The following is a 24254-nucleotide window of genomic DNA, read 5'->3' as shown; positions in this document are numbered from 1 at the left end:
ATTGGAATCAGCCTTCCCCTTAAGCTCGTCCAAGACTGCGAGGACCACCATCTCCGTGGAGTGGCCCGGGCGAAATCCTGCCTGGTGGGATGCAAGGAGGCTGTTCTCCTCAATGTAAGAGGAGAGGCAAGAAGTGACATGAGCCTCGAGGATCTTGCCAAGGTAGGGAAGGAGAGAGATGGGACGGAAATTGGAGGGAAGAGAGGGATCTAAGCCAGTTTTTTTTAAAATCGGAAGGACTATGGCAGATTTGAAAGATGAGGGGACAGATCCAAGAGCCAGAGAGGAGTTAAGGAGAGCAAGAGGAGGTCCAGAGCAAGTGGTGAAGAGGGTTTTAAGAATGCGTGCTGGCGCGCAATCCATGGGGGAACCGGACTTGATTTTGATCAGTAGATTTAGAAATAGTTCAGTGGAGAGAGGAGGGAAGGAGGAAAAAGAGGAGGGAGGATAGATGGAAAGACAGGTGGGGCGGGGTGGTGGCAGTGTGGGAATGTTGGCTTTGATCTTAACAATCTTATCAATAAAAAAATCATTGAGTGAAGAACAGAGGGACTGTGAGGGAACCGGACTGGGGGTGGAGCGATCAGAGGTGGCAAGATTGTAGACCAGAGAGAAGATTTCACGGGATTTGTTATTCGCGAGAGCTACTCTCTCAGAGAAATAGGCGGTTTTAGCCGCCAGGATCGCTTTTTTATATTCAGCAAGGAGTGATTTGTATTTGGCGCGCAACAAGGGGCAATAGTTCCGTCTCCAGTGGCGTTCCGACCGCCTTAGGTCGAGTTTAAGGGTAGATGACTCCAAACATAGTTATAGTACGTACGGGATAATGCCCTGCAGAAAAATCATATTAGGATCTAACAGCCCATGGTGTCTGCTTCCCACTCTGCTGTTTTTGTTGTTATAGTTAATGGAGCCTGAGTCCATCTAAGAGGTTTTGGAGAGTTCTGCTTGCTGTAAAACATCTGCTCTGTGCCATAGTGTTTCAGCAGCACTAGTTACATGATGCAACATCTCAGTAGCATTGGAAACAAGTCATTTAAAATTCAGAAAGAATAATTGTCAGAATTCTATTATTATTATTATTATTATTATTATTATTAATAATTGGTGTGGATGTGCGACCTCACTGTGTAATACTGTCAGGAAAACCATCTTAGATCCAGTTAGTTTTTTTTTAATAAAACATCTTCCTAAACCCTGGGTAGCGGTGGCTTTCGAGCACCAAGGCTTAAACAAATGAACTAGTTAGGGCACAGCATTTAGGATCAATAAACAGCATAACAAGTGAGTCACGAAACACAAAAGAAACCTGATACCAATGTATACATATAGGCTATATTTTTACACATTTTTAGACAACTAAATGAGCAAAATCCGACCGACATTTCCGAATTTCCATATCTGGTCTCCGTTTCAGCGCCATGATGCTCCTTGGAGTGATAGTTGCGCTATACAAATGTAACATTACATTACATATTAATGTAGCTAGCACATAGGCCAAATAAGTGGGGCAGTAAGCCTGCTCCCTCCATCTGCCTCGCAGTGCTGCATCTTCTTAGCCATTAGATTTTTCTCCTAAAGGAGAGCTATCCATATCTCCTGCCTGTTGAGGTACAACAAATACCTTGTACCTTATGGTCAAGGTGTGAATCCCCCTAATATTCCAGGACATAATTGTGTGAGTCAATGGCATTGCCATCTTAAGTGGACGAGTACAAGGAAAATTCTTAGCCGTCTCCCAAACATAACCGCACTCGATTCCATCCACCTGTGAGACAGAGCAGGAGGCACAATCAAGGGGTAGGCCCTTCTTAAATCCCAAGCAAACAAACAACACATGCCCCAACTCCCATACCCCAGGAAAGCAGTCAAACTCCACCCATCCAAACGCGCACTCAGACCTCAAACATAGATGCATGCATAGATGCACTCATGTCAACTAGAAACAAAGGGTCATGAAACCACGAGGTTACTCTTCATCAATTGCTAGAAATCATTCTTATATGAGACTGACTAGGAAAGGCTCAATGGAACACTTCACCAATTGTTAATGAACCTAAACTCTGACATTTCTGTCAGTTCTATGTTTAATGATACATCTCCCCCTTCTATACATTGGCTATATAGTATACTTCTCAAAAAGCCCCATATCAGCCTTCTCAACTTTCCATTCGACCAGTACTCCATAATATTGCTACAAATGATTGCTTTGCAATGCATGGTTTCCCTCCTCAATCTGCGCTTATTTCACATTTGAACCCATTGTATTTCCGCAACTAAAGCATGGAGTTCTCTAATGCTAATATTAACCTATTAAATGGATAAAGGGACCCCTGGGAGATTCAGTTTGGATTATAGATAATAAAGAATTCGGTAGGGTGGAGATGTGAACTTATGGCTAGTTGACTCTAACACCTGGGGACATGAGTCCAAATTTTTACTACGGCTTGTGAAAAAATCCATGAAAGGGAAAAACACTATCTTTGTCACTACTACGTCAAGATGTAAATACCTGCAATGTAAAAAAAATATACATGTGCATAATTTCATTACCTCCTGTATCATGCCTTGGTTTCTGTAATTCACTTTATATCTGGTCGATCACAGCATAAATTCCGCTACTCATGTTTTTATGATTTTAATGATAGGTTTACATATCCCAGCATGTAAATTCTGATGACTGAATCCTAGGTCTGGCATGTGGATGCGGTATACCAGAAGTGGCATGGGCATGCGAAATACCAGAAGTGGCACTTGGATGCAGTATATCAGACCTGGTATGTGGATGCGGTATACCAGAGGTGGAATGTGGATGTGGATTTTCTAGACCTGGCATGTGGATGTGGTATCCCAGAGCTGCATGTGGATGTGGTATGCCAGAGCTGCCATGTGGATCTGGTATGCTAGAGCTGGCATTTAGATGCGGGATACCAGAAGTGGCATGTGGATGCAGTATGCCAGAGCTGGTATGTGCAACGGTATGCCAGACCTGGCATGTGGATGTGGTATGCCAGAGCTGGCATGTGGATCTGGTATGTCAGAGCTGGCATTTGGATTGCAGTATGTCAGAGCTGGCATGTGGATGCAGTATGCCACAGCAGGTATGTGGTTCCACTTCCGGTATGCCAGACCTGGCATTTGAATGTGTTATACCAGAGCTGGCATGTGGATGTGGTATGCCAGACCTGGCATGTGGGTCCAGTATGCCAGACCTGGCATGTGAATGCGGTGTACCAGAACTGGCATGTGGATGTGGTATGCCATACCTGGCATGTGAATACGGTATACCATAGCTGGCATGTGGATGTGGTATGCCAGACCAGGCATGTGGGTCTAGTATGAGAGACCTGGCATGTGTATGTGGTGTACTAGAGCTGCCATGTGGATCTGGTATGCCAGAGCTGGCATGTGTATGCAGTATGCCAGAGCTGGTATGTAGATGCGGTATACCAGAAGTGGCATGTGGATGCGGTATGCCAGAGCTGGCATGTGGATGCAGTATGCCAGACCTGGCATGTGGATGCGGTATGCCAGAGCTGGCATGTGGATCTGGTATGTCAGAGCTGGCATGTGGATGCGATATGGCAGAGCTGGCATGTGGGTCCGATATGCCAGACCTGGCATGTGAATGCAGTGTACCAGAGCTGGCAAGTGGATGTGGTATGCCAGACCTGGCATGTGAATGCCGTATACCATAGCTGGCATGTGGAAGTGGTGTTCCAGAGCTGGCATATGGATCTGGAATGTCAGAGCTGGCATGTGGATGCGGTATCCCAGAGCTGGCATGTGGATGTGGGATGCCAGAGTTGGCATGTGGATCAGCTGTGCCAGAGCTGGCATGTAGATGCAGTATACCAGAAGTGGCATGTGGATGTGGTATGCCAGAGCTGGCATGTGGATGCGGTATGCCAGAACTGGCATGTGGATGTGGTATGCCAGACCTGGCATGTGGGTCCGGTATGCCAGACCTGGCATGTGAATGCGGTGTACCAGAACTGGCATGTGGATGTGGTATGCTAGACCTGGCATGAGAATGCGGTATACCATAGCTGGCATGTGGATGTGGTATGCCAGAGCTGGCATGTGGATCTGGTATGTCAGAGCTCTCATGTGGATGCGGTATGGCAGAGCTGGCATGTGGATCCGGTATGCCAGACCTGGCATATGAATGCAGTTTACCAGAGCTGGCAAGTGGATGTGGTATGCCAGACCTGGCATGTGAATGCTGTATACCATAGCTGGCATGTGGAAGTGGTATCCCAGAGCTGGCATATGGATCTGGAATGTCAGAGCTGGCATGTGGATGCGGTATCCCAGAGCTGGCATGTGGATGTGGGATGCCAGAGTTGGCATGTGGATCAGGTGTGCCAGAGCTGGCATGTAGATGCAGTATACCAGAAGTGGCATGTGGCTGCGGTATGCCAGAGCTGGCATGTGGATGCGGTATGCCAGAACTGGAATGTGGATGTGGTATGCCAGACCTGGCATGTGGGTCCGGTATGCCAGACCTGGCATGTGAATGCGGTGTACCAGAACTGGCATGTGGATGTGGTATGCTAGACCTGGCATGAGAATGCGGTATACCATAGCTGGCATGTGGATGTGGTATGCCAGAGCTGGCATGTGGATCTGGTATGTCAGAGCTCTCATGTGGATGCGGTATGGCAGAGCTGGCATGTGGGTCCGGTATGCCAGACCTGGCATATGAATGCAGTTTACCAGAGCTGGCAAGTGGATGTGGTATGCCAGACCTGGCATGTGAATGCCGTATACCATAGCTGGCATGTGGAAGTGGTATCCCAGAGCTGGCATATGGATCTGGAATGTCAGAGCTGGCATGTGGATGCGGTATCCCAGAGCTGGCATGTGGATGTGGGATGCCAGAGTTGGCATGTGGATCAGGTGTGCCAGAGCTGGCATGTAGATGCAGTATACCAGAAGTGGCATGTGGCTGCGGTATGCCAGAGCTGGCATGTGGATGGGGTATGCCAGAACTGGAATGTGGATGTGGTATGCCAGAACTGGAAAGTGAATGCGGTATACCATAGCTGGCATGTGGATGTGGTATGCCAGACCTGGCATGCGGGTCTAGTATGACAGACCTGACATGTGAATGTGATGTACCAGAGCTGCCATGTGGATCTGGTATACCAGAGCTGGCATGTGTATGCGGTATTCCAGAGCTGGCATGTAGATGCGGTATACCAGAAGTGGCATGTGGATGCGGTATGCCAGACCTGGCATGTGGATGCGGTATGCCAGAGCTGGCATGTGGATCTGGTATGTCAGAGCTGGCATGTGGATGCGGTATGGCAGAGCTGGCATGTGGGTCCGGTATGCCAGACCTAGCATGTGAATGCAGTGTACCAGAGCTGGCAAGTGGTTGTGGTATGCCAGACCTGGCATGTGAATGCCGTATACCATAGCTGGCAGGTGGAAGTGGTATCCCAGAGCTGGCATATGGATCTGGAATGTCAGAGCTGGCATGTGGATGCGGTATCCCAGAGCTGGCATGTGGATGTGGGATGCCAGGGTTGGCATGTGGATCAGGTGTGCCAGAGCTGGCATGTAGATGCAGTATACCAGAAGTGGCATGTGGATGCGGTATGCCAGAGCTGGCATGTGGATGCGGTATGCCAGAACTGGAATGTGGATGTGGTATGCCAGACCTGGCATGTGGGTCCGGTATGCCAGACCTGGCATGTGAATACAGTGTACCAGAACTGGCATGTGGATGTGGTATGCTAGACCTGGCATGAGAATGCGGTATACCATAGCTTGCATGTGGATGTGGTATGCCAGACCTGGCATGTGGGTCCAGTATGCCAGGCCTGGCATGTGAATGTGGTGTACCAGAGCTGCCATGTGGATCTGGTATGCCAGAGCTGGCATGTGTATGCGGTATGCCAGAACTGGCATGTAGATGCGATATACCAGAAGTGGCATGTGGATCCGGTATGCCAGAGCTTGCATGTGGATGCAGTATGCCAGACCTGGTATGTGAATGCAGTGTACCAGAGCTGGCCTGTGGATGTGATATGCCAGACCTGGCATGTGAATGCGATATACCATAGCTGGCATGTGGATGTGGTATCCCAGAGCTGGCATGTGGATCCGGTATATCAGAACTGGCATGTGGATGAGGTAACCTAGAGCTGGCATGTGGATACGGTATGCCAGAGCTGACCTGTGGATGCGTTATCCCACAGCTGGCATGTGGATCTGGAATGTCTGAGCGGGCATGTGGATGCGGTATCCCAGAACTGGCATGTGAATGTGGGATGCCAGAGTTGGCATGTAGATCAGGTGTGCCAAAGCTGGCATGTGGACACAGTATGCCCGAACTGCCATGTGGATCTGGTTTAGTAAAGTTATGATCCCTTTGCACTCTTTTTTTCAAGTTTCTGAATATAATTCACTTGGGTGGGCACTTGGTCTGACACACGGTGCCTAACCGTGCCTTTAACGTATAACATTTTTATATGTGAAAGCGGGGGAACCCTCTCACAAAGACGTGCACTCTATAAACTAGAAACTACTGTGTTTCTCCTCTTCTGTATTATTGAAAATTTCAATGATTAATCAATGAGGCTTTTTCCTTTGGTTTATCTTATTTATTTTGCGATATTTGTAGAGCGCAACACTCATCCCAAGGGATATCAAGGCGCTTATACCCGGACTGAAACTACCGCAAGTTAGCACTGAGGCGGACCTTAAGGCTTAGGAAAGAGGAAGGTTTTTAGTTTTTTTCAAAACAGGAGGTAGTTAGTGGTATGTCTTAGGTCTTGGGGGAGCTCATTCTTTTTCTTTGCTGCCAGGTGAGAAAAAGAGCGACCCCAAGTCCTTGTTTTATATATGCGTTTAGTTCTGGCGAGGGCAGACTGGAGTGACCGCAACTTTCTTGTGGGGACGTAAAATTCAATCTTCCCCTGGAGAATAGTAGGACCTGTCTTATGGAGGGCCTTGTGGGCATGACCAAGCAGTTTTAAGACCGCTCTCTGGCGCATCGGCAGCCAGTGCAGTTTCTTCAGGCACTCCGAGGCAGATTCAAACTTGCCTTTGTTGCAGATAAGTTTAGCCGCCGAATTCTGTAGTACTTGTAGGCATGTGAACAAATACTCGTTCATGCCCACAAACAGCGCATTGCCGTAGTTCAGACGGCTAACTAGCAAGGCTTGAGTGACGGAACATCTGCAATCCAGGGGTATCCAGGGAAATAATCTGGCAAGAAGCTTCAAGATGGAGAAGCCTTTGCCACAAAGGGATCACACATGATCTTTCATGGACAATGCATCATCCATAATGACGCCCAGATTCCTTGCGTGTTGTTTCAGGATGGGGGCCCTACCAAACGAGGGTGGCCACCACATCACATCCCACACACGTTTGGCACTGCCAAAGAGAAGGATCTCAGATTTTCCGGCGTTCAATTTTAGGCAATGTGAGTGCATCCCCTGGGCCATATCCGAAAGACAGTTGTGCAGTTTGGATTTAGTAAGATCTGTTTTTTCGTCCAGAGCCACCATCGGCTGTGTGTCATCCGCATAGGAGCAGATGCCAATGCCCCACTTCCTTCCAATTTCAGCAAGAGATGACATATAGACATTGAAAAGGGTGGGGCTTAATGAGGCTCCCTGAGGGACTCCACAGCTAATGAGGCTAGATTTAGAATGGAATTGTCCCATTTGTACTGCCTGGGTACGGTTACTCAGAAAGGAGTGCCGCCAGCTTAACGCAGTGGAGCGGACTCCTTTGCTGTAAAGGATGGTCAGCAGGCAATCATGGGAGACCGTATCAAACCCCGCTGACAGGTCGAGCAGTATCAGAGCCACCGCCCCACCTTAGTCGGTGGAAGTTCTGATACCGTCCGCCACTGCCAGCAACGTCGCCTCCGTACTGTTGTTAGCCCGGAATCCCATCTGGGAGGGATCCAAGAGGAGGTTTGTTTCCAAGTACCTGGTCAGCTGTCCATTGACCAGCTTCTCTAAGTCTTTGGAGAGGTAAGGAAGCTGGGAGATGGGATGATAATTTTCGGGGTTAAGAATGTCTGATCCGGCGTTTTTCAAGAGGGGGATCACAGAAGCATGCTTCCAAACGTCCGGAAAGGTTGCAGTTCTTAAAGATTTATTGAAGAGCTGTGTAATCAGGGGACCAAGTGTAGGGGCAATTTTTGAGAACACAAAATGAGGACAGGGATCCAAAGGAGAGCCAGATTTTACTGTGCTCATGGCTGTCAGAACCTCGTCCACTGTAAATGGCTCAAAACCATCCAAAGTGGGTGTGGCTTCTGAATCTGGTAAGACTATAGCAGTTCTTGCTAAAATCACTGTGTTGGAGGGCTTTACTGTGTCCATTGTGTTAAGGGAGTGTTGGGAAGTGAAGGTGGAGTAGATTTTCCTAATTTTTTCAGTAAAGAAGGTGCTAATTTGTTCACAAGCCTCAACTGAGGGGGTAAGTGTTTGGGAGATGCTTAATGGTTTGCTGAGCTCCTTCACTATTCTACAAAGCTCTTTAGCAGAGTTGTAATTTTCAAGAATGCGTTGGGAAAAATGATTTCTTTTTGCATTTTTTATGGTACGGTTGTAAAGTTTTCGTTTAAGCACATAGCTTAACTTGGATGCACTGTCTTTGGACTGCCTCCATAGATGTTCTAGTTTTTGACACTCCCTCTTAAGACTTTTTAGTTGAGGGGTGAACCATTTTTCCGTAAGAAGTCGTTTCCTGGATGTCCGTATGGGGGCTAGATTATCTAGTGTTTGAGATATTCCAGAGTCTAATGTGGTTACATCTGAGCATAGGGTCGCATCATCCAGGAACTTGATATTGGCTTCCTGGAAATGAGTATTAAAAGTTTGACTCATCGACTAGTCTCCAAGCTCGGTTGGAAATCTGGTGAGCCACCCTGGGTTTCGGTGGTTTAAAGGGTAGATTTAGTGTGAAAGTTATGAGAAAATGGTCCGACCCGAGTAATGGCAGGACCTCACAGATTTTAGTGGCTTAAATGTTGGTAAAAAGTAGATCTAGTGTGTGGCCGGCTATGTGAGTAGGGCCCACTATCCACTGTTTAAGATTGAGGATCTCCATATCACCCTCCAGTTGAGAAACCACTGGAGCGTCCTTTTTCTCGTAATGGGTGTTTAAGTCACCAACCACTAGATAGTTTTTATGTTTCAAGCAAAGTGGCAGAAGTTGGGTGAGCAATTTGGCACCTAGATTGACTTGTTGTCCTGGGGGCTATATATTACTGCTCCAGCCAGGACGGTGAAACTGTTGCGAAGTACTTGGAAAGGTAGGGTTTGGTGTTCTTTGTAGCCGATTACTGGCTCCGGGAGGCAGGTCAGATAATCTCTGAATATGACAGCGACCCCCCCTCCCCTGCTTCCAGATCTGTTTTGGTTAATAATTTTATAGTTGTTGGGAAGCGCATTAGCTAAGTCTGGGGAATTAGTATCTGTCAGCCAGGTTTCAGTAATAAAGACCAGGTCGGGGTTCTTGGTTTTAAGTAAGTCCTAGATGTCCTGGGCATGCTTAGGTAGGGATCTAGCATTAAGGTATAGACAAAGGAGTTTGGAGTGGTCATGAATGGTCTGATAGCCTAATAGTGATTGACCCATCCTTCACCATCTGCATGCAAGGCAGGAAATTGGTCCATAAGATGAGCCAGGGCCCGTTCGAATGCATGGCCCTTCATAATAGCCCATTTTAGTGGCGTAAAGTAACAGCTCATTGCGGGAGTATCGAATTGGGGAGAGTGATTTTCAGGTGACACCAGCAGGGATTGTGGCCCCTGGTCCCAGCCGGTCGCGAATGGGCGCAGACGTGCTTACCTTAGGCGCACCATCGGCGCGCCATTGTCGCGCCCACTGCGCCCGTCCACTGCGCCTCAGCCAGCACATAGAGGTAAATAGGAAGCGGGAAGCGCGGGCTCGTGGCTCCGCCCTCTGGCTCACAGTGGATGGTCCTGATTGGTCTGCCTACCTCCCCTTAGGCTTGTTGCGTGTTTATCTAGGTTTCTGATCGATACTGTGACCTTATGCCCCTATTCGGCTATAAATCCATTTATTCCCTATATTGGCATAACCGTTCAAGTGCGATATTCAGAAAGTCATCTCTGGCCTCACACGAACAGAGCCACATTCCAGAATAGTTCTCTGCCACTTCCTTTGCAACCAATTAGTGCAATGACAGAGCAGAAGTCACTATCAGATATTCCTAGATTAACACTCCGAGTTCTTCAACAAGATAAAATCTCAGCAAACCTGGAAATCCCCGCTTGCTGTGTTTTGATTAGTAATGGAACTCTAATGAGCAACTGATAGCTATCACTTCCTAGTGACATCTTTAATTGACGTCTTATGTCCAGCAAACTTGCGTCAAACCAGGCACCTGTCAGGTATAAATACTACCAACGTTGCCTTAAGCAATTGCTGTGGTGCACCCTGTTGCTGGTGTCCCATTGCTGCAGTACGCTGATGCTGCTGCTGTCCCTTTGGTGGTGAAGCTACTGATACCATTATCGCTGCTAAAGCGCGAACGATGGTGTGGTACGCTTAGGAGCTGAACAGCCGTCCCTCTGCGAAGAGCCCAGCAGATTCCAAGCTGCCCGCGGACGCTGTCCCCCCTCCTCCTCTCGACGCGCTGAACAGAGCTCCAGCGTTTCTGGTCTGCCCTCGCGGGTGACTGGGATATCGAGTTTTCCCCTGAAGGAAATACCAGACTTCCATCATTCTATTCAGAGGTATGGTGTTGACTAAACCCTTAGACGAGAATTCTTGAAGCAAACCTTGGCAAAACCAACTTAACTTAAAGCTACTTACTTACTCCCCTTCCACGTGTTAGGCTTAGGTCAGGCACACTGGGGTAGGCTTAGTTAGAAGCACCAGTTGAGTATGTTAGCCTAATGTATATCTGAATGTATATATGTTTTATTACTTTTAAACCATTGTATGGCTAAGAAACCATATCAATGCTTTTACAGTATTATTTCGCAATTCTTATCTTACTGTACGTACTTTTTATAATAACAAGTCTTGCAATTGTGGCAATACATTTCTCTTGTACGAGAAGAAAGACTGTTCAATAAATGTTAACCCTTTATTGACAAACGCCCGTATCTCTATTCTCTACATATCGTGAAAGTAAACTGCACTAATCTGACTGAGTGAAATACCTGTCTATTGTTTCACACGACCCTAGAGATGGACTCTTGATCTGAGGAGCAAAGTTGTCATGTTGCACGGTTTTTGGAAAGCTGAATCCCTTCTTGTCTGTGCCAGGGAAGCTGATCACTTCCCATGCAGAGAAGAAAGTTTCCAGTGACCTCTGAGCTAGTTGGTAACACACCCAATTAAGTTTAGCATAGTCAGTGGAGGCCTGGAATATCCGCAGTTCCACGTCGATACTACTGTTTATGTTATTCCAATGCGCAGGGCCTAGTGGGAAACTAGGAACTACACTACAGGCTCTCCATGCTGTCGTCACTCAGCCGTGGTGGAACGGACCCCGGGATTTGGCAGCCAAAACTACTGAGGTGAGAGGAGCAGCCTGACTCACTGTCGTCCTCACAGGGCATAATAGGCAATTTTTAAAAATGACGAGGAGCAGCCTAACTCGCTGTCGTCCTCACAGTGCAAAATAGGCAATTTTAAAAAATTACGAGAAGCAGCCAAATTTGCTGTTGTTTATTGCATCCAAAGTATTTGTTCCTTATTGTATTTCATAAGAAAACATTTTTTACTTATTTCTTCTTCCACATCTAAAGATGTTTACATTTTGTCCTTTGCCTTGTCCTTTGCCCGATACATTTCGGGTCGGAATGACCCTTCTACAGGGGCCTACAACTTACATAATACAGGACCTTAGCAAACACGATTGTGAAACAACAGTTTTTGTATGTGTTCATTAGAAAACAAACAAATAAACATGCCCTGTGTGTGAATTTAATGAGTGATTTTCGTGATAAAAGGACACCATCAGTGAAGGTAATAGCGGTAGAAAATTGGGTTTGCTCGATATAATGTCAAAATCAATAAAGGATCTGTGCTCTGTGAGGGGGATCGAGGTCAGGCAGTCAGTGAACCGGAAAAGTAAAAGGTAAATTATAGTGGTGGTATAAAGAATGGAAAGATATAGGGCGAAACTAAAAAAGATGGAAAAGTGGTCTTAAACTTACTCTGGATGAATCAGAACACTGGAGTCCAATAGTCGTATCGAGATAGAAGTTTTGGAAGCTACCGGAGAGGTAATTCAATATGGCTGATGTAGCCGAGAGGCTAGTCATGTGATCGGAGTGAAGGAGCTTCATACGGAAGCGAAAGAACGCTTCAAGGGCGATACAATAATAATGTACAAATAGTGAAACTAGTAAAAGTAAGTGATATATTGGATATATAGGAGTATGGTAATATAACAAATGGAAATAAAATGTATCGAGTTGACGAGACCTCTATCAGGTGATTGTCACGTGATGTGAGTACGGATACTTCATGCGGAAAAATAGGTGCGAGAGTGTTCGTGTGGATTCAAATGAACTAATAAAGTTAAAACAAAAAAAACAAAAAAAAATTTACGTGAAAGATGACACGAAAATGAAGGAAAAAGGAATGGTGAAACTCAATGTGAATCATAAGTAAAATGATAACGGATGGATAATGCATAAGGTGGAAAAGCCATAATCAAGTGCATGGGATAATGATGATGAATGTCAATGTTCTTCATGAGGCGGTGTGTTGCAGGGGCATGTATACGTGTCTGGAAATGGTGTGGGTAACTAGAATGATAGCTAATAGTACATTAATATACATTAATAAAATTATTACATATGGGGATCAGAACAGTCCTCTTGACAATGAGATCATAGTGTCTATTTACAAAAAACACGAGGATTCTATCCTGTCGTTCATCCCTGCTGGTTGCAGGGTATTCAATTTTTATTTTGATCCAAACAAATTCTGCTTTAAGTCTCTGTTTTACAGGATCCATGTCGCAGCGTTATTTAGTGTTAGCTTCAATCCAATATGTCGGAACTGTAGATTTCAAATTGCATGGTCGGATATTGCTTTTGTGTTCTGTTATTCGAACTTTGATTTTTCTTTCGGTCTGTCCGACGTAAATTTTGCCACAAGGGCACTTGATTGCGTCTATTGTGTTTTTGGTGTCACATGTACTGGTGTGATGTAAATCTATTTTGTATCCCTTGGTGGTGTCTATTATAGTTTTACCAACCATGACGTTATTGCAATGTACGCAATTTAAACATCTATGCATCCCTTATGGGCGATCTTGTTTTTTTGTCACGTAGTTAAGATTTCTTTCAAATTTTTTGACCTTTGGAAGGCAAGGGATATATGATCACTATATAGACCTTTAAGATCAGGTTCCATGTTGATTAGAGACCAATGGTTGTTGATTATCCTTTTGATTTAAGATGCCTCTGTAGAAAATGTTAATACACGCACTGTTTTTGCTCTGGTGTAGTGGGTCTCGGTGTTAACAGTTGTTCTCTTGGAATATAGGTAACTCTTTTTTATCGATTCTCGAAGTACTTCCTGGGGATATCCTCTCTGTTGGTATTTTATGGTTTGTTCAGTGAATATTTCCTGGAGGTTGTTCAGGTCAGATGTTATCCTCTTAAGTCTGATAAATTGAGAGGTTGGAAGATGTTTCTTTAATGTTTTGGGATGGAAACTTTGATAGAGTAGACTCGAATTTCTGTCTGTTGTTTTTGTGTGTACTCGAGTGATCAGCTTATTATATTGACTTTCACATCCAGAAATGCTATGGATTAGTCATCTATATTGTAAGTGAATTTAATTCTCTCCCTCACTGTTTTGATCCTGACAATGTTTCTTTCAAGTTTACATTTGTCACCTTTCCATAGGATAAAAATGTCATCAATATAACACTTATAGATAATCACATTTTCTATCCATTCTGGATTGTGGCGAATGTGATCAGTTTCGAATTTGGACATATAGATGCAGGCATACGAAGGAGCTCCTCCGAAGCCCATGGATGTTCCATTACATTGATTGGAAAAGTTACCTTGCCATTCAAAATAGCTGTGGAACAAAGCGAAATACATGAGTTCAAGTAGAAAGATTTTCTGGGTGTCTTCAATGTCTTCGTTGAGTAAACCCCATTATAGAGCTTCAAGTCCTTCGTTGTGGAGGATTGAAGTATATAATGCTGTGACATCCACAGTACATAGCCAATATTTTAATCCTGAATCAAAGAGTTGCTTCGTTGAGGAGGTTTAGAAAAGCTGTGGTATCCTTGATATATGTGCTGCCCTTTTGTACTGTAGGTTGTAGATACCTATCTATGTATTTTCTGATTGGTTCGGAGATGGAGCCACAGGCTGAGAGGATGGGTCTGAATGGAGGGTTTATAGGGTCTTTATGAATTTTTGGTAGCCTATAAAATTTTGGTCGACATGGAAATTTGGTCCCAAAGAATGCATTTTTTTTATTGATTCCATTGCATTTCAAGAGCATTATTGATTATTGATAGTAGAGTTTTTTGGTATTCGTTGGTAGGGTCTAATTCCAGTGGTATGTATATTTGTTCGTTTTGGACATGTAGGTTGACACTTGTGATATAGGAATTGGTGTCCATCACTATAAGTGCTCCTCCCTTGTCGGCTCTTTGGAAAGTTAAATCACTGTCTTGACTTAGATTTTTCAAGATGTTCCATTCATGAGTAGAAAGATTTAACTTCTTAGGTTTAGTGAAGTTAATCTTCTGAATTTCTGTGAGAACTGTTCTTTCGAAGGCTTCAATTGTTTTGTGAGTAAACTGTGCACAAAAAAAGCTCTTGGGTTTGAATTCTTTAAAGGTAGACTCTGGTACTTTCTCTGAAAAAGTTTGACTATCTTTGAAAAAGTAGCATAGTTTCAATGTTCTGAAGAATTTGAAAAGGGCTATTTCAGTTTCAGGTATATTTGAGTTGTAGGTGGGGACAAACAAAGTATCTTTGTTTAGAACTGCGATCTGTGTTTTAGTGAGTGTTTTTGTAGAGATGTTGGTGACTAGGTCATCTTCGTTTGGCTTCTTGTAACTCTCCTGACTCGTTCTTCTTCTATTTCCTTTTCCTCTCCTTGTTTGTCTGGTTGCAGAGGTGCGTTGGCTGCAGGGCTTATTTCTGTTGTTGTATCTGAGTTGGTTGCAATTGTTTCTCTAATGGTTTTAATGTAGTAGAGACCGGTTTTCTTACCTGAGTGATTTCTGATTCTGATACTACACTTTCCTGTGAAGAGCCCAAATTTGATTTTTGTTGAGGTTGCTGCCATTTCTTCTGATTGTAGATTTCAGCCAACGTATATACTTCTTCAAGTTTATTGTCTATGGTATCACGACAATACTTTCTCACTTTTCGGTCGTTTACTTCTTTGGTGTATTTTTCAAGTTTGTTATTAATATCCTCAAGAAATGTTTGAAGATCTTCTTGTTTATTCAATTTTCTTTTGATATTTGCTCATTCTTCCTCTAGTTCTTTGAGTACTTTAGCTAGTTCTTCTATAATTAAAAGAATGAGGTCCAATGAACATTTGTTGAGAATTTTGTACCACTTTTCAACATATTTCTTGTTATTTTTGCAAAGCATTGGTTTTAGGGCTATTCGCAATCCCCTTGGAATCCTTTGATTTTTATGATAGTGAATTAGTGTGGTGGCGTGCAGTCTTTGGTTTATCTCTTTTTTACTGATGTATTCAAGTTGTCGCAAAAGTTGTGCGGTTGTTGTGATTTGTGGTGTGAATGCTCTGGTCGTCTGTATTAAGCCATATATCTCTTTAGCTGCTTCAGATGTGAATACTAAGGTTTCCGCTTTGTCCTGTATTATGTTACTTGTAGGCCCCTGAAGAAGGGTCATTCCGACCTGAAATGCATCATTCCGACCTGAAATGCAGGACAAAATGTAAAACTCTCTAGATGTGGAAGAAAAATAAGTAAAAAACGTTTTCTTATGGAATACAATAAGGAACAAATACTTTCGATGCAATAAAAATCAGATAAACCAAAGGAAAAAGCATCATTGATTAATCATTGAAATTTTCAATAATACAGAAGAGATGAAACCCAGTAGTTTCTAGTTTACAGAGCGCACGTCTTTGTGAGAGGGTCCCCCCCTTTCACATATAAAAATTTTATGTGGATCTGGTTTGCCAGACCAGGCATGAGTATGCAGTATCCCAGACCTGGCATGTGGTTTGCCAGAGCTGTCATGTGGATCTGGTATGCCAGAGCTGGCATGTGGATGCAGTATGCCAGAGCTGGCATGTGTATGTGGTATGACAGAGCTGGCATGGGGATGCGGTATGCCAGAGCTGACATAGTGATCCGGTATGCCAGAGCTGGCATTTGGATGCGGTAGGCCAGAGCTGACATGTGCATGTGGTATACCAGAAGTGGCATGTGGATGCACTATGCCAGACCTGGAATGTGGATGCGGTATGCCAGACTTGGCATGTGGCTTCGGTATGCCAGAGCTGGCATGTGGATCAGGTATGTCAGAGCTGGCATGTGGATGCGTTATGCCAGAGCTGGCATGTAGATCCAGGATGCCTGATCTGGCACGTGGATGCAGTATGCCAGAGCTGGCATGTGCATGCAGTATACCAGAAGTGGCACATAGATGCGGTATGCCAGAACAGGCATGTGGAGGCAATATGCCAGAGCTGGCATGTGGATGCGGTATGCCATAGCTGTCATGTGAATGCAGTATGCCAGAACAGGCATGTGGATCTTGTATGCCAGAGCTGGCATGTGGATGTGGTATGCTAGAGCTAGCATGTGGATGCGATATGCACCTACAGGCATGTGGATGTGGTATGCCAGAACAGGCATGTGGATGTGGTATCCCAAAGCTGGCATGTGGATCTGGTATGCCAGAGCTGGCATAGTGATCCGGTATGCCAGAGCTGGCATTTGGATGCGGTAGGCCAGAGCTGGCATGTGCATGTGGTATACCAGAAGTGGCATGTGGATGCAGTATGCCCGACCAGGAATAAGGATGCGGTATGCCAGACTTGGCATGTGGCTTCGGTATGCCAGAGCTGGCATGTGGATCCGGTATGTCAGAGCTGGCATGTGGATGCGGTATGCCAGAGCTGGCATGTGGATGCGGTATGCCAGATTTGGCATTTGGATGCGGTATGCCAGAGCTGGCATGTAGATCCAGGATGCCAGAGCTGGCATGTACATGCGGTATGCCAGATTTGGCATTTGGATGCGGTATGCCAGAGCTGGCATGTAGATCCAGGATGCCAGAGCTGGCATGTGGATGCAGTATGCCAGTGCTGGCATGTGGATGCGCTATGCCAGAGCTGGAATGAGGATGGGGTATCCCGGAGCTGGAATGTGGATCTGGTATGTCAGAGCTGGCATGTAGATGCAGAATTCAAGAGCTGGCATGTGGATCCGGTATGCTAAAGCTGGCATGTGGATGCAGTGTGCCAGACCTGGCATGTGGATCTGGTATGCTAGACCTGGCATGTGGATGCAGTGTGCCAGACCTGGCATGTGTATCCGGTATGCCAGAGCTGGCATGTGGATGCAGTATGCCAGAGCTGTCATGTGAATGCGGTATGCCAGAACAGGCATGTGGAGGCAATATGCCAGACCAGGCATGTGGATGCGGTATGCTAGACCTGGCATGTGGATGCGGTATGCTAGACCTGACATGTGTCTGCTGTATCCCAGATCTGGCATGTGGATGCAGTATGCCAGAGCTGGCATGTGGATGCTATATGCCAGAGCTGACGTGTGGTATGCTTGAGCTGGAATCTAGAAGCGGTATGTCAGACTAGGTATGTGAATGTGGTATCTCCGAGCTGACATGTGGATCGAGTATGTCATATTTGGCATGTGGATGCAGTATGTCAGAGCTGGCATGTGGATGCGGTATACCAAACCTAACATGTGGATAAGGTATGCCAGAACAGGCATGTTGATGCGGTATGCCAGAGCTGGCATGTGGATGCGGTATCCCAGAGCTGGCATGTGGATCTGGTATGCCAGAGCTGGCATGTTGATGTGGTATGCTGGAGTTAGCATGTGGATGCGATATGCACGAACAAGCATGTGGATGTGGTATGCCAGACCAGGCATGTGGATGCGGTATGCTAGACCTGGCATGTGGATGCGGTATGCTAGACCTGACATGTGTCTGCTGTATCCCAGATCTGGCATGTGGATGCAGTATGCCAGAGCTGGCATGTGGATGCAGTATGCCAGAGCTGGCGTGTGGTATGCTTGAGCTGGCATCTAGAAGCGGTATGTCAGACTAGGTATGTGAATGTGGTATCTCCGAGCTGACATGTGGATCGAGTATGTCATATTTGGCATGTGGATGCAGTATGTCAGAGCTGGCCTGTGGATACGGTATGCCAGAGCTGGCATGTGGAGGCGTATACCAGAATTGGCATGTGGATGTAGTATGCCAGAGCTAGTATGTGGATACGGTATCCCAGAGCTGGCATGCAGATGTGGTATCCAAGAGCTGGCATGTGGATGCAGTATACCACTGCACTCACCTGGTGCATGTCACTCTGCGTCCCCTCTTCAAGGACTCAAGTGTTTTTCAGGATTGGTCATGAGGCACATGGTCAGGGGCCACTGTGTTAAGATAATGTAATATAATATATTATATTATGTCATCCTGTCATGTCATGTTACGCTACGTTAACATTGTTATCTTGTGTTGTGTTGCATTGAGTTGTGTAGTGTTATGTTATGTTATGTTACATTGTGCTCTGTCATGTTATGTTGTGTTTTTCTTAGGTAGGTTATGTTGTCTTATGTTGTATTATATATAGGAGGATTTACGAAGTACTCTATCACCCACAGGGCCTCCTGGCACTAAGAAAACAACACGTGGTGCTATTTTAAAGATGGAGATAAACAGCAGTTTCTGATTGGACAAGTGCACACTTCAGGGGGCAGGAGGTATATAAACACGTAAACATTTCAGGCTAAAATTCGGACCGATGAGTACAGGGATTGCCAATAATCCAAAAGAGAGATGTGGGCTGGACTAGGAGGCCAATGGAGAGATATTAAGAGGATTTGAGCAGTGCGACAACCATAATGTGCCACGGAGAGGGGAAAGGCTGCTTGATGCTGAGTTGATGGAGTCTTAGCACAGAGGAGGATGCAGGGTGACACAAGCAGCGTTACAATGGATGGGCCTGGATGCCAATGCAGACCCTGAAGCACAGCGGAGAACAATGGAAGAGTGGTGGACGCAACCGATAACAGGTGTCATCCTTTTGCAGTGAGGAATCAATGTGAGCTACAAGATTGTGCACCAAGCAAGATGGTTTGGGACAGGGTCAAGTCCAGATGTCTGGAGAGAGGAACACCGGAGGAGGTACCACCAGCAGGTGGGACCTCAGTCATGTTGGTGTTCAGCTGCGAGCGGTGTTACCCCATCTGCTTCCCGACTTCAGACAGATGAAGCTGAAGCGAGCAGCTTTTGTTGCAATGGCCGCTCAGGCCAGTCGTTGTGTGTCAGGTGCATGCGTACTGCGTAGGCAGTTTAGCCCATAGGAGCGAATAGTGAAAGCAAGACATCTTTCAGGTCCACTGTTAATGCTAATGTTAGTTGATTCTTATGGAGTGCTAATCACCGGAGGGTCTCTAAGCGCTTATCAAAGAGTGCCAGAGGTCGTAAACAGGTACATGGCTGCACAAAAAGGCCAGTTAAACAGTTCCCAGGGCCTCCCTGAACAGGAGCGTCTTAAGCAGTTTTCTGAATGGGAGGAATGCCTGTTCCTTACGTAAGTAATTGGGCAGTTGGTTCCATAGTTGTGGACGCAAGATGGAAAAGACTCTGCCCCCTTTGGATGCGGTATTGCATCTTGGGGTGGCCAGGATGTAGGCCACAGAGGACCGCAATATGCGGCCCGGAGCATAGTTCTTCAGGCGTTTCTTAACCCCTTGCATGCTCGCGACGGCCGGGAGCCATCATGCTTCACGGTGGGCATGTGCGCAGGCCGTCCAAATCCCACCCACTCTGCAAAACCCCTGTGCAGCACGGAAATCGGAGCCGCATGCAAGGGGTTATTGTAGGCCGGGGCTTGCCATAGATTGCCTTATGAGCAATGCAGAGACCCTCAAATTCAGCTCTTTCCTTGATGGGGAGCCAGATCAATTTGCACAGCAGATGGGAGGCGTGGGACCGTCTTGGCAACCTAAAGACCAGCCTGGCAGCATTAATCAGTACCACCTGTAGTTTATTAATACGTTTTTGAGGGAGGTCGATGTACAAGGCATTGCCATAGTCTAGTCTGGAGACAATTGTGGCCGATACAATCGTCTGTAAAGAGGCAGTTGAAAGGAGCGGATTGTTTTCTGTAGCTGTCTCATAAGCCCTATACAGGTCCGACCAATGTAGTGACTTGGTTGACCATGGAGAGCTATGAATCAATTTTTATTCCAAGGCTTTTCACGGCTTGTGCTGGTGTGGGGGTTACACCCAGCTCCTGGGGCCAGAAACATTTGCACCAGGAGTTGTCATTTGAGGGGATGACAAGGACTTCCATTTTATCAGGGTTGATTTTTAACGAGTTGGTAGTCATTCCATTTATTGTGAATCTGAGGATGTTTTGCGTTGCATCCTGGGCATAGGTGGAATTATCAATCCGGAGGATGAGCTGAGTGTCATCCGCATAGTTGGCACACAACTTCTACAAACAGATTACTTCTTGGTCTGTAGCCACAGTGAAATTCTGCATAGAATGGAAACATCCTTCTCTGGCTTTGTGATGTGAGGAGCATAAGTACATGGCATCTTTGTTAGTTGGTTCGCAAGAAGTGAAACCATCTTAGTTTGGTGGTAGCACTAGTCCTAGGACCTAACACTGCTGCCATGCACTCATTCAGTGCTCAGGGACTTTATAAAGAAGCATCAAGGCATGTGATAAATGTAACATTCTCCAAACACAAAGAAGAGGCACGTCTCACATGACGTATCTCCAGGTGTGCCTCTTGATTATCGAAACCAGTATATCAATGGCGCAGGGTAGCTAGGAAAAAATATTAAAACTGAAATATCGACAGATAAATAATAATTTCTATACGTAACTCCGCATATATGTACTGTGGTGATATATATAGTAAGGAATGGTAAATCTACACTCCCCTATGCACTAACCTCATAATATTTTGTCCCTAGACATTCTATCCACAATATTCTTATAGGTGTATAATCTGGAGGTTGATACTCAGTAATATACTCCCATATCCAGCAAGGAGGAGTTTCTAACTAGGAAGCAATCACACTTCATATAGAGCACTGCCAGGGGGCTCAGGACTACAGTCAACTGTGCAAGCAAATACATTGAGTCTAGCAGTGTGAAGCTGGGTACTGCACTAGGGACTGTTGACCCTACACCTCTTGCACATGCTCATTATGTGCAGTGTTGGCTGACCCCTGCACTCACACCCCCTGCCAAGTAACTTTTACCTCCTTGGGCCCCCTCCTGCAGTCATTATAAACATCATCTCCTGTCTCCCCTCTGCCCACCTAGTGCAGCACAACTACCCTCTCAAAAACTAACCCCTTATGGAATTGTAAATATGTATACATAGAAAAGTGCACACAACACACCATGCTTTAGTTGTTACCATGTGCTAAATCTGCATGCACGTTTATATGCCTCTTTGTATCACCAAATAATATTTATACCTTCCCGCCAACGTAAAGGTAGTACCCTTGTGCTGCTATGTATTTACATGCTGAATTACTGATGCCATGGATTTTGTTTCCTTTGATATGCTATTTTTCTGAGAAGAGCAGATAAATTATTTTATTTGTGCTTTTGAATTTGTTTTATGTGCATCTACTTTCAGTGTGTAATCGTCACACTCAAACTGTACTGCACATTCACAGGCAGAGCTGTATTATTGGTGCCAGTGTAATATGTCCTGTATGAAGTGAGTTGGGTCTGATGCATATGGTGTGACGTGAAATAGTCATTACTTTGGCATCCTGAAGTAGCCCTGGCCTCAATGAGTCAATGAGTCATTGTTCACAAAGACTGCACCAGCGATGAATCTGACATCTGCATGTAGCCAATAGAAGTGCCCCATACATACTATCTCTATCTCTTGCACTGCCCCCATAGTCTACCCTGAATTGTATAAGTTGATGTTGCACTTTGCATACAAGTTCCTGCTGTTCATCCCCTTTTTCAATCCTGACCACACATGTTTCTATTTCAGGAGACTGCAGGGAGTCAGGGCGTCTCCTACGCAGACATTCAATTTGAGGAGGCCGAGCAGCAGCAAGACGTCTACATCAACATGCAGGTTATTCGCAAAGATCCTGCTCTGGAATGCGAGTACGACACAGTCAGAGCATAGAACAATCCCTCAAGATCTTCCTTTTGCATCTGAAGAATCAATACAGACATGAAGGAGGTCATTGTCAGATGCCAAATGGCTCTTGCCATGTACCAGAAAGACTTGTGTGACCACCGGCTCATCTCCATCTTGACTAACACAATGCTGCCATAAATGCATGAGACTTTCCTGTTTTAAATACCAGGGGTCCAAGGAACAACAATCAATTTGACATGACCAAGTTCAACACATCTGGACTCTGAAGAAGTGCCATTTTTATGAGACAAAAAGGTCCATCATAAATGGCACCAATTCCCTTATACCTATCCTTTTCTGTGCATAGAGAAGTCAAATATAAAGCACAGACCTTGTAATTTTTATTACATTTCTGTTTCAAATCTTTCATAAGTTTAAATCAAAGACTTGTAGGTACCTTTTAGGAGGTAACAGAAAATCTTCTGACTTCTTGAGGAAGTGCTAAATTTTCTGAAGGACCATATTCCTCCAGAACTTTCTCCTCCACCATCATGTAGTCAGTGGATTTGCCACTAGACAAAAATCCTCCAGCAAAGGTCTTCCAAAAATAAAAGGATTTTTTAATACCATTAGGGCTGATTTAGACTTTAGATGATCGTCATTCTGTTCACTACTCTGGGAAATCATCCTCCTCCATCAGGGCAACAGAGGAGAATCTGCAGCTTTTAAAGTTCTATGCCAAGGCGGTTGATGTTTCTCAACCCAAGCAGATCTATTTGATTTGATGAGAGCAAGTTTATGATGGAGCCTTCTGGCAGAAAAGTTGCTAATGCTTGCATCTGGTGGTGGATTTTCCACCACCAAATGTGGGCGTTGGAAAGGTACCGCCAGCCTAAGGATACATTGTCAGTGATCACACATCTAGTATCACTGACATACGGTAAAGTGCCTTTGTAGCATGTTTTGGATACTATGTGTACTTTTCTTGTGAAAAGCTGCCATACTTTCCGTGATGGCCTTGCATGGGTACATCTATGGCAACATAGTGAATTATCAGCAACTCTAGCCTGGGAAATTCATTAATAATTTCTGCAAGGACAAAAGTTCATGACAAACTGGGAAGGAGTCCAAAAATGTTTTTCTTTGTGATGGTTCTCTGTCTTTCTCTTCATCCTTTTTTCCCCTGTGTGCGTTTTCCCTCTCTTGCTCTCAGTTAATGTACATGAGGGAAACTTAGTGCTGATCCCCAAACATGAGTGCTGGTGGCCCCACAGGCAACCACTGGCTCAAATTAAGCACTGGCTCGAACTACATGTTGGCATCCAAGCATGGAAGATGTGTTTACACCACCACCTAGAAAGCGTATGCTTTTAATGACTTTCACTACTTTAGGTTGCTTTTAAGTGTAATTCATGATTTAAGCTGGTAAGTGAATCACAAATTAAGACTGTGTGATATACATCACTTTTTGTGACACTGAACCAGCACAAAGCTTTGAAATCAAGCCACTAGTTTTCAGCGGCTGATGTGCTAAGACATCTTTTACCTTACCTGTGAGCGTCTTCCCTATGCCGCGCTAGATGAGGTTATTGATTCTTCTCATAAGACTTATCTTACCAAGAAACTCTGGAAAGTTAATGTCGTTGGGCATGCTGCTGCTTGCAGAGATAGAAGGACCTTCTACCTACACCGGTGCTCTGGAGGATGCTGGTGCTGTGATTCATATCAAGAGCTAGATCCAACCAGTTCTCATGCTTGTTTTGGATGCTGCTTTCATGCTGCAGTGGGCTACCACTGTGCCTCTAGACTAGAGGATGGTGGTCAGAGGTACAGCTTCAGGTGGGGTGTTGGGGTGTTGCATCCACCAATAAATGTATTTTTTGATAAACAGTTGAGTTCGACTGGTTTCAGTCAGAGATGGTCAGGGCACCGTG

General features: G+C 45.2%; 1 protein-coding gene across 3 annotated transcripts in view; it reads left to right on the top strand.

The window, feature by feature from the left end:
• The window catches only part of LOC147726109 (uncharacterized), a 263025-nt gene extending 240077 nt beyond the window's left edge, over positions 1-22948 (top strand). For all 3 annotated transcript variants that reach the window (XM_086960215.1, XM_086960214.1, XM_086960216.1), the window contains one exon: positions 22225-22948. In XM_086960215.1, coding sequence (XP_086816341.1) covers positions 22225-22365 — 141 coding nt within the window. In that variant the 3' untranslated portion in view covers positions 22366-22948. The remainder of the gene's footprint in view (positions 1-22224) is intronic.
• Positions 22949-24254: the final 1306 nt, after the last annotated feature.

The sequence above is a fragment of the Lissotriton vulgaris genome, chromosome 3_1 (assembly GCF_964263255.1).
Source record: "Lissotriton vulgaris chromosome 3_1, aLisVul1.2, whole genome shotgun sequence".
NCBI lineage: Eukaryota > Metazoa > Chordata > Amphibia > Caudata > Salamandridae > Lissotriton > Lissotriton vulgaris.
Note: the sequence above shows the minus strand (reverse complement) of the source record. Positions and strands in the feature narration are given on the sequence as shown.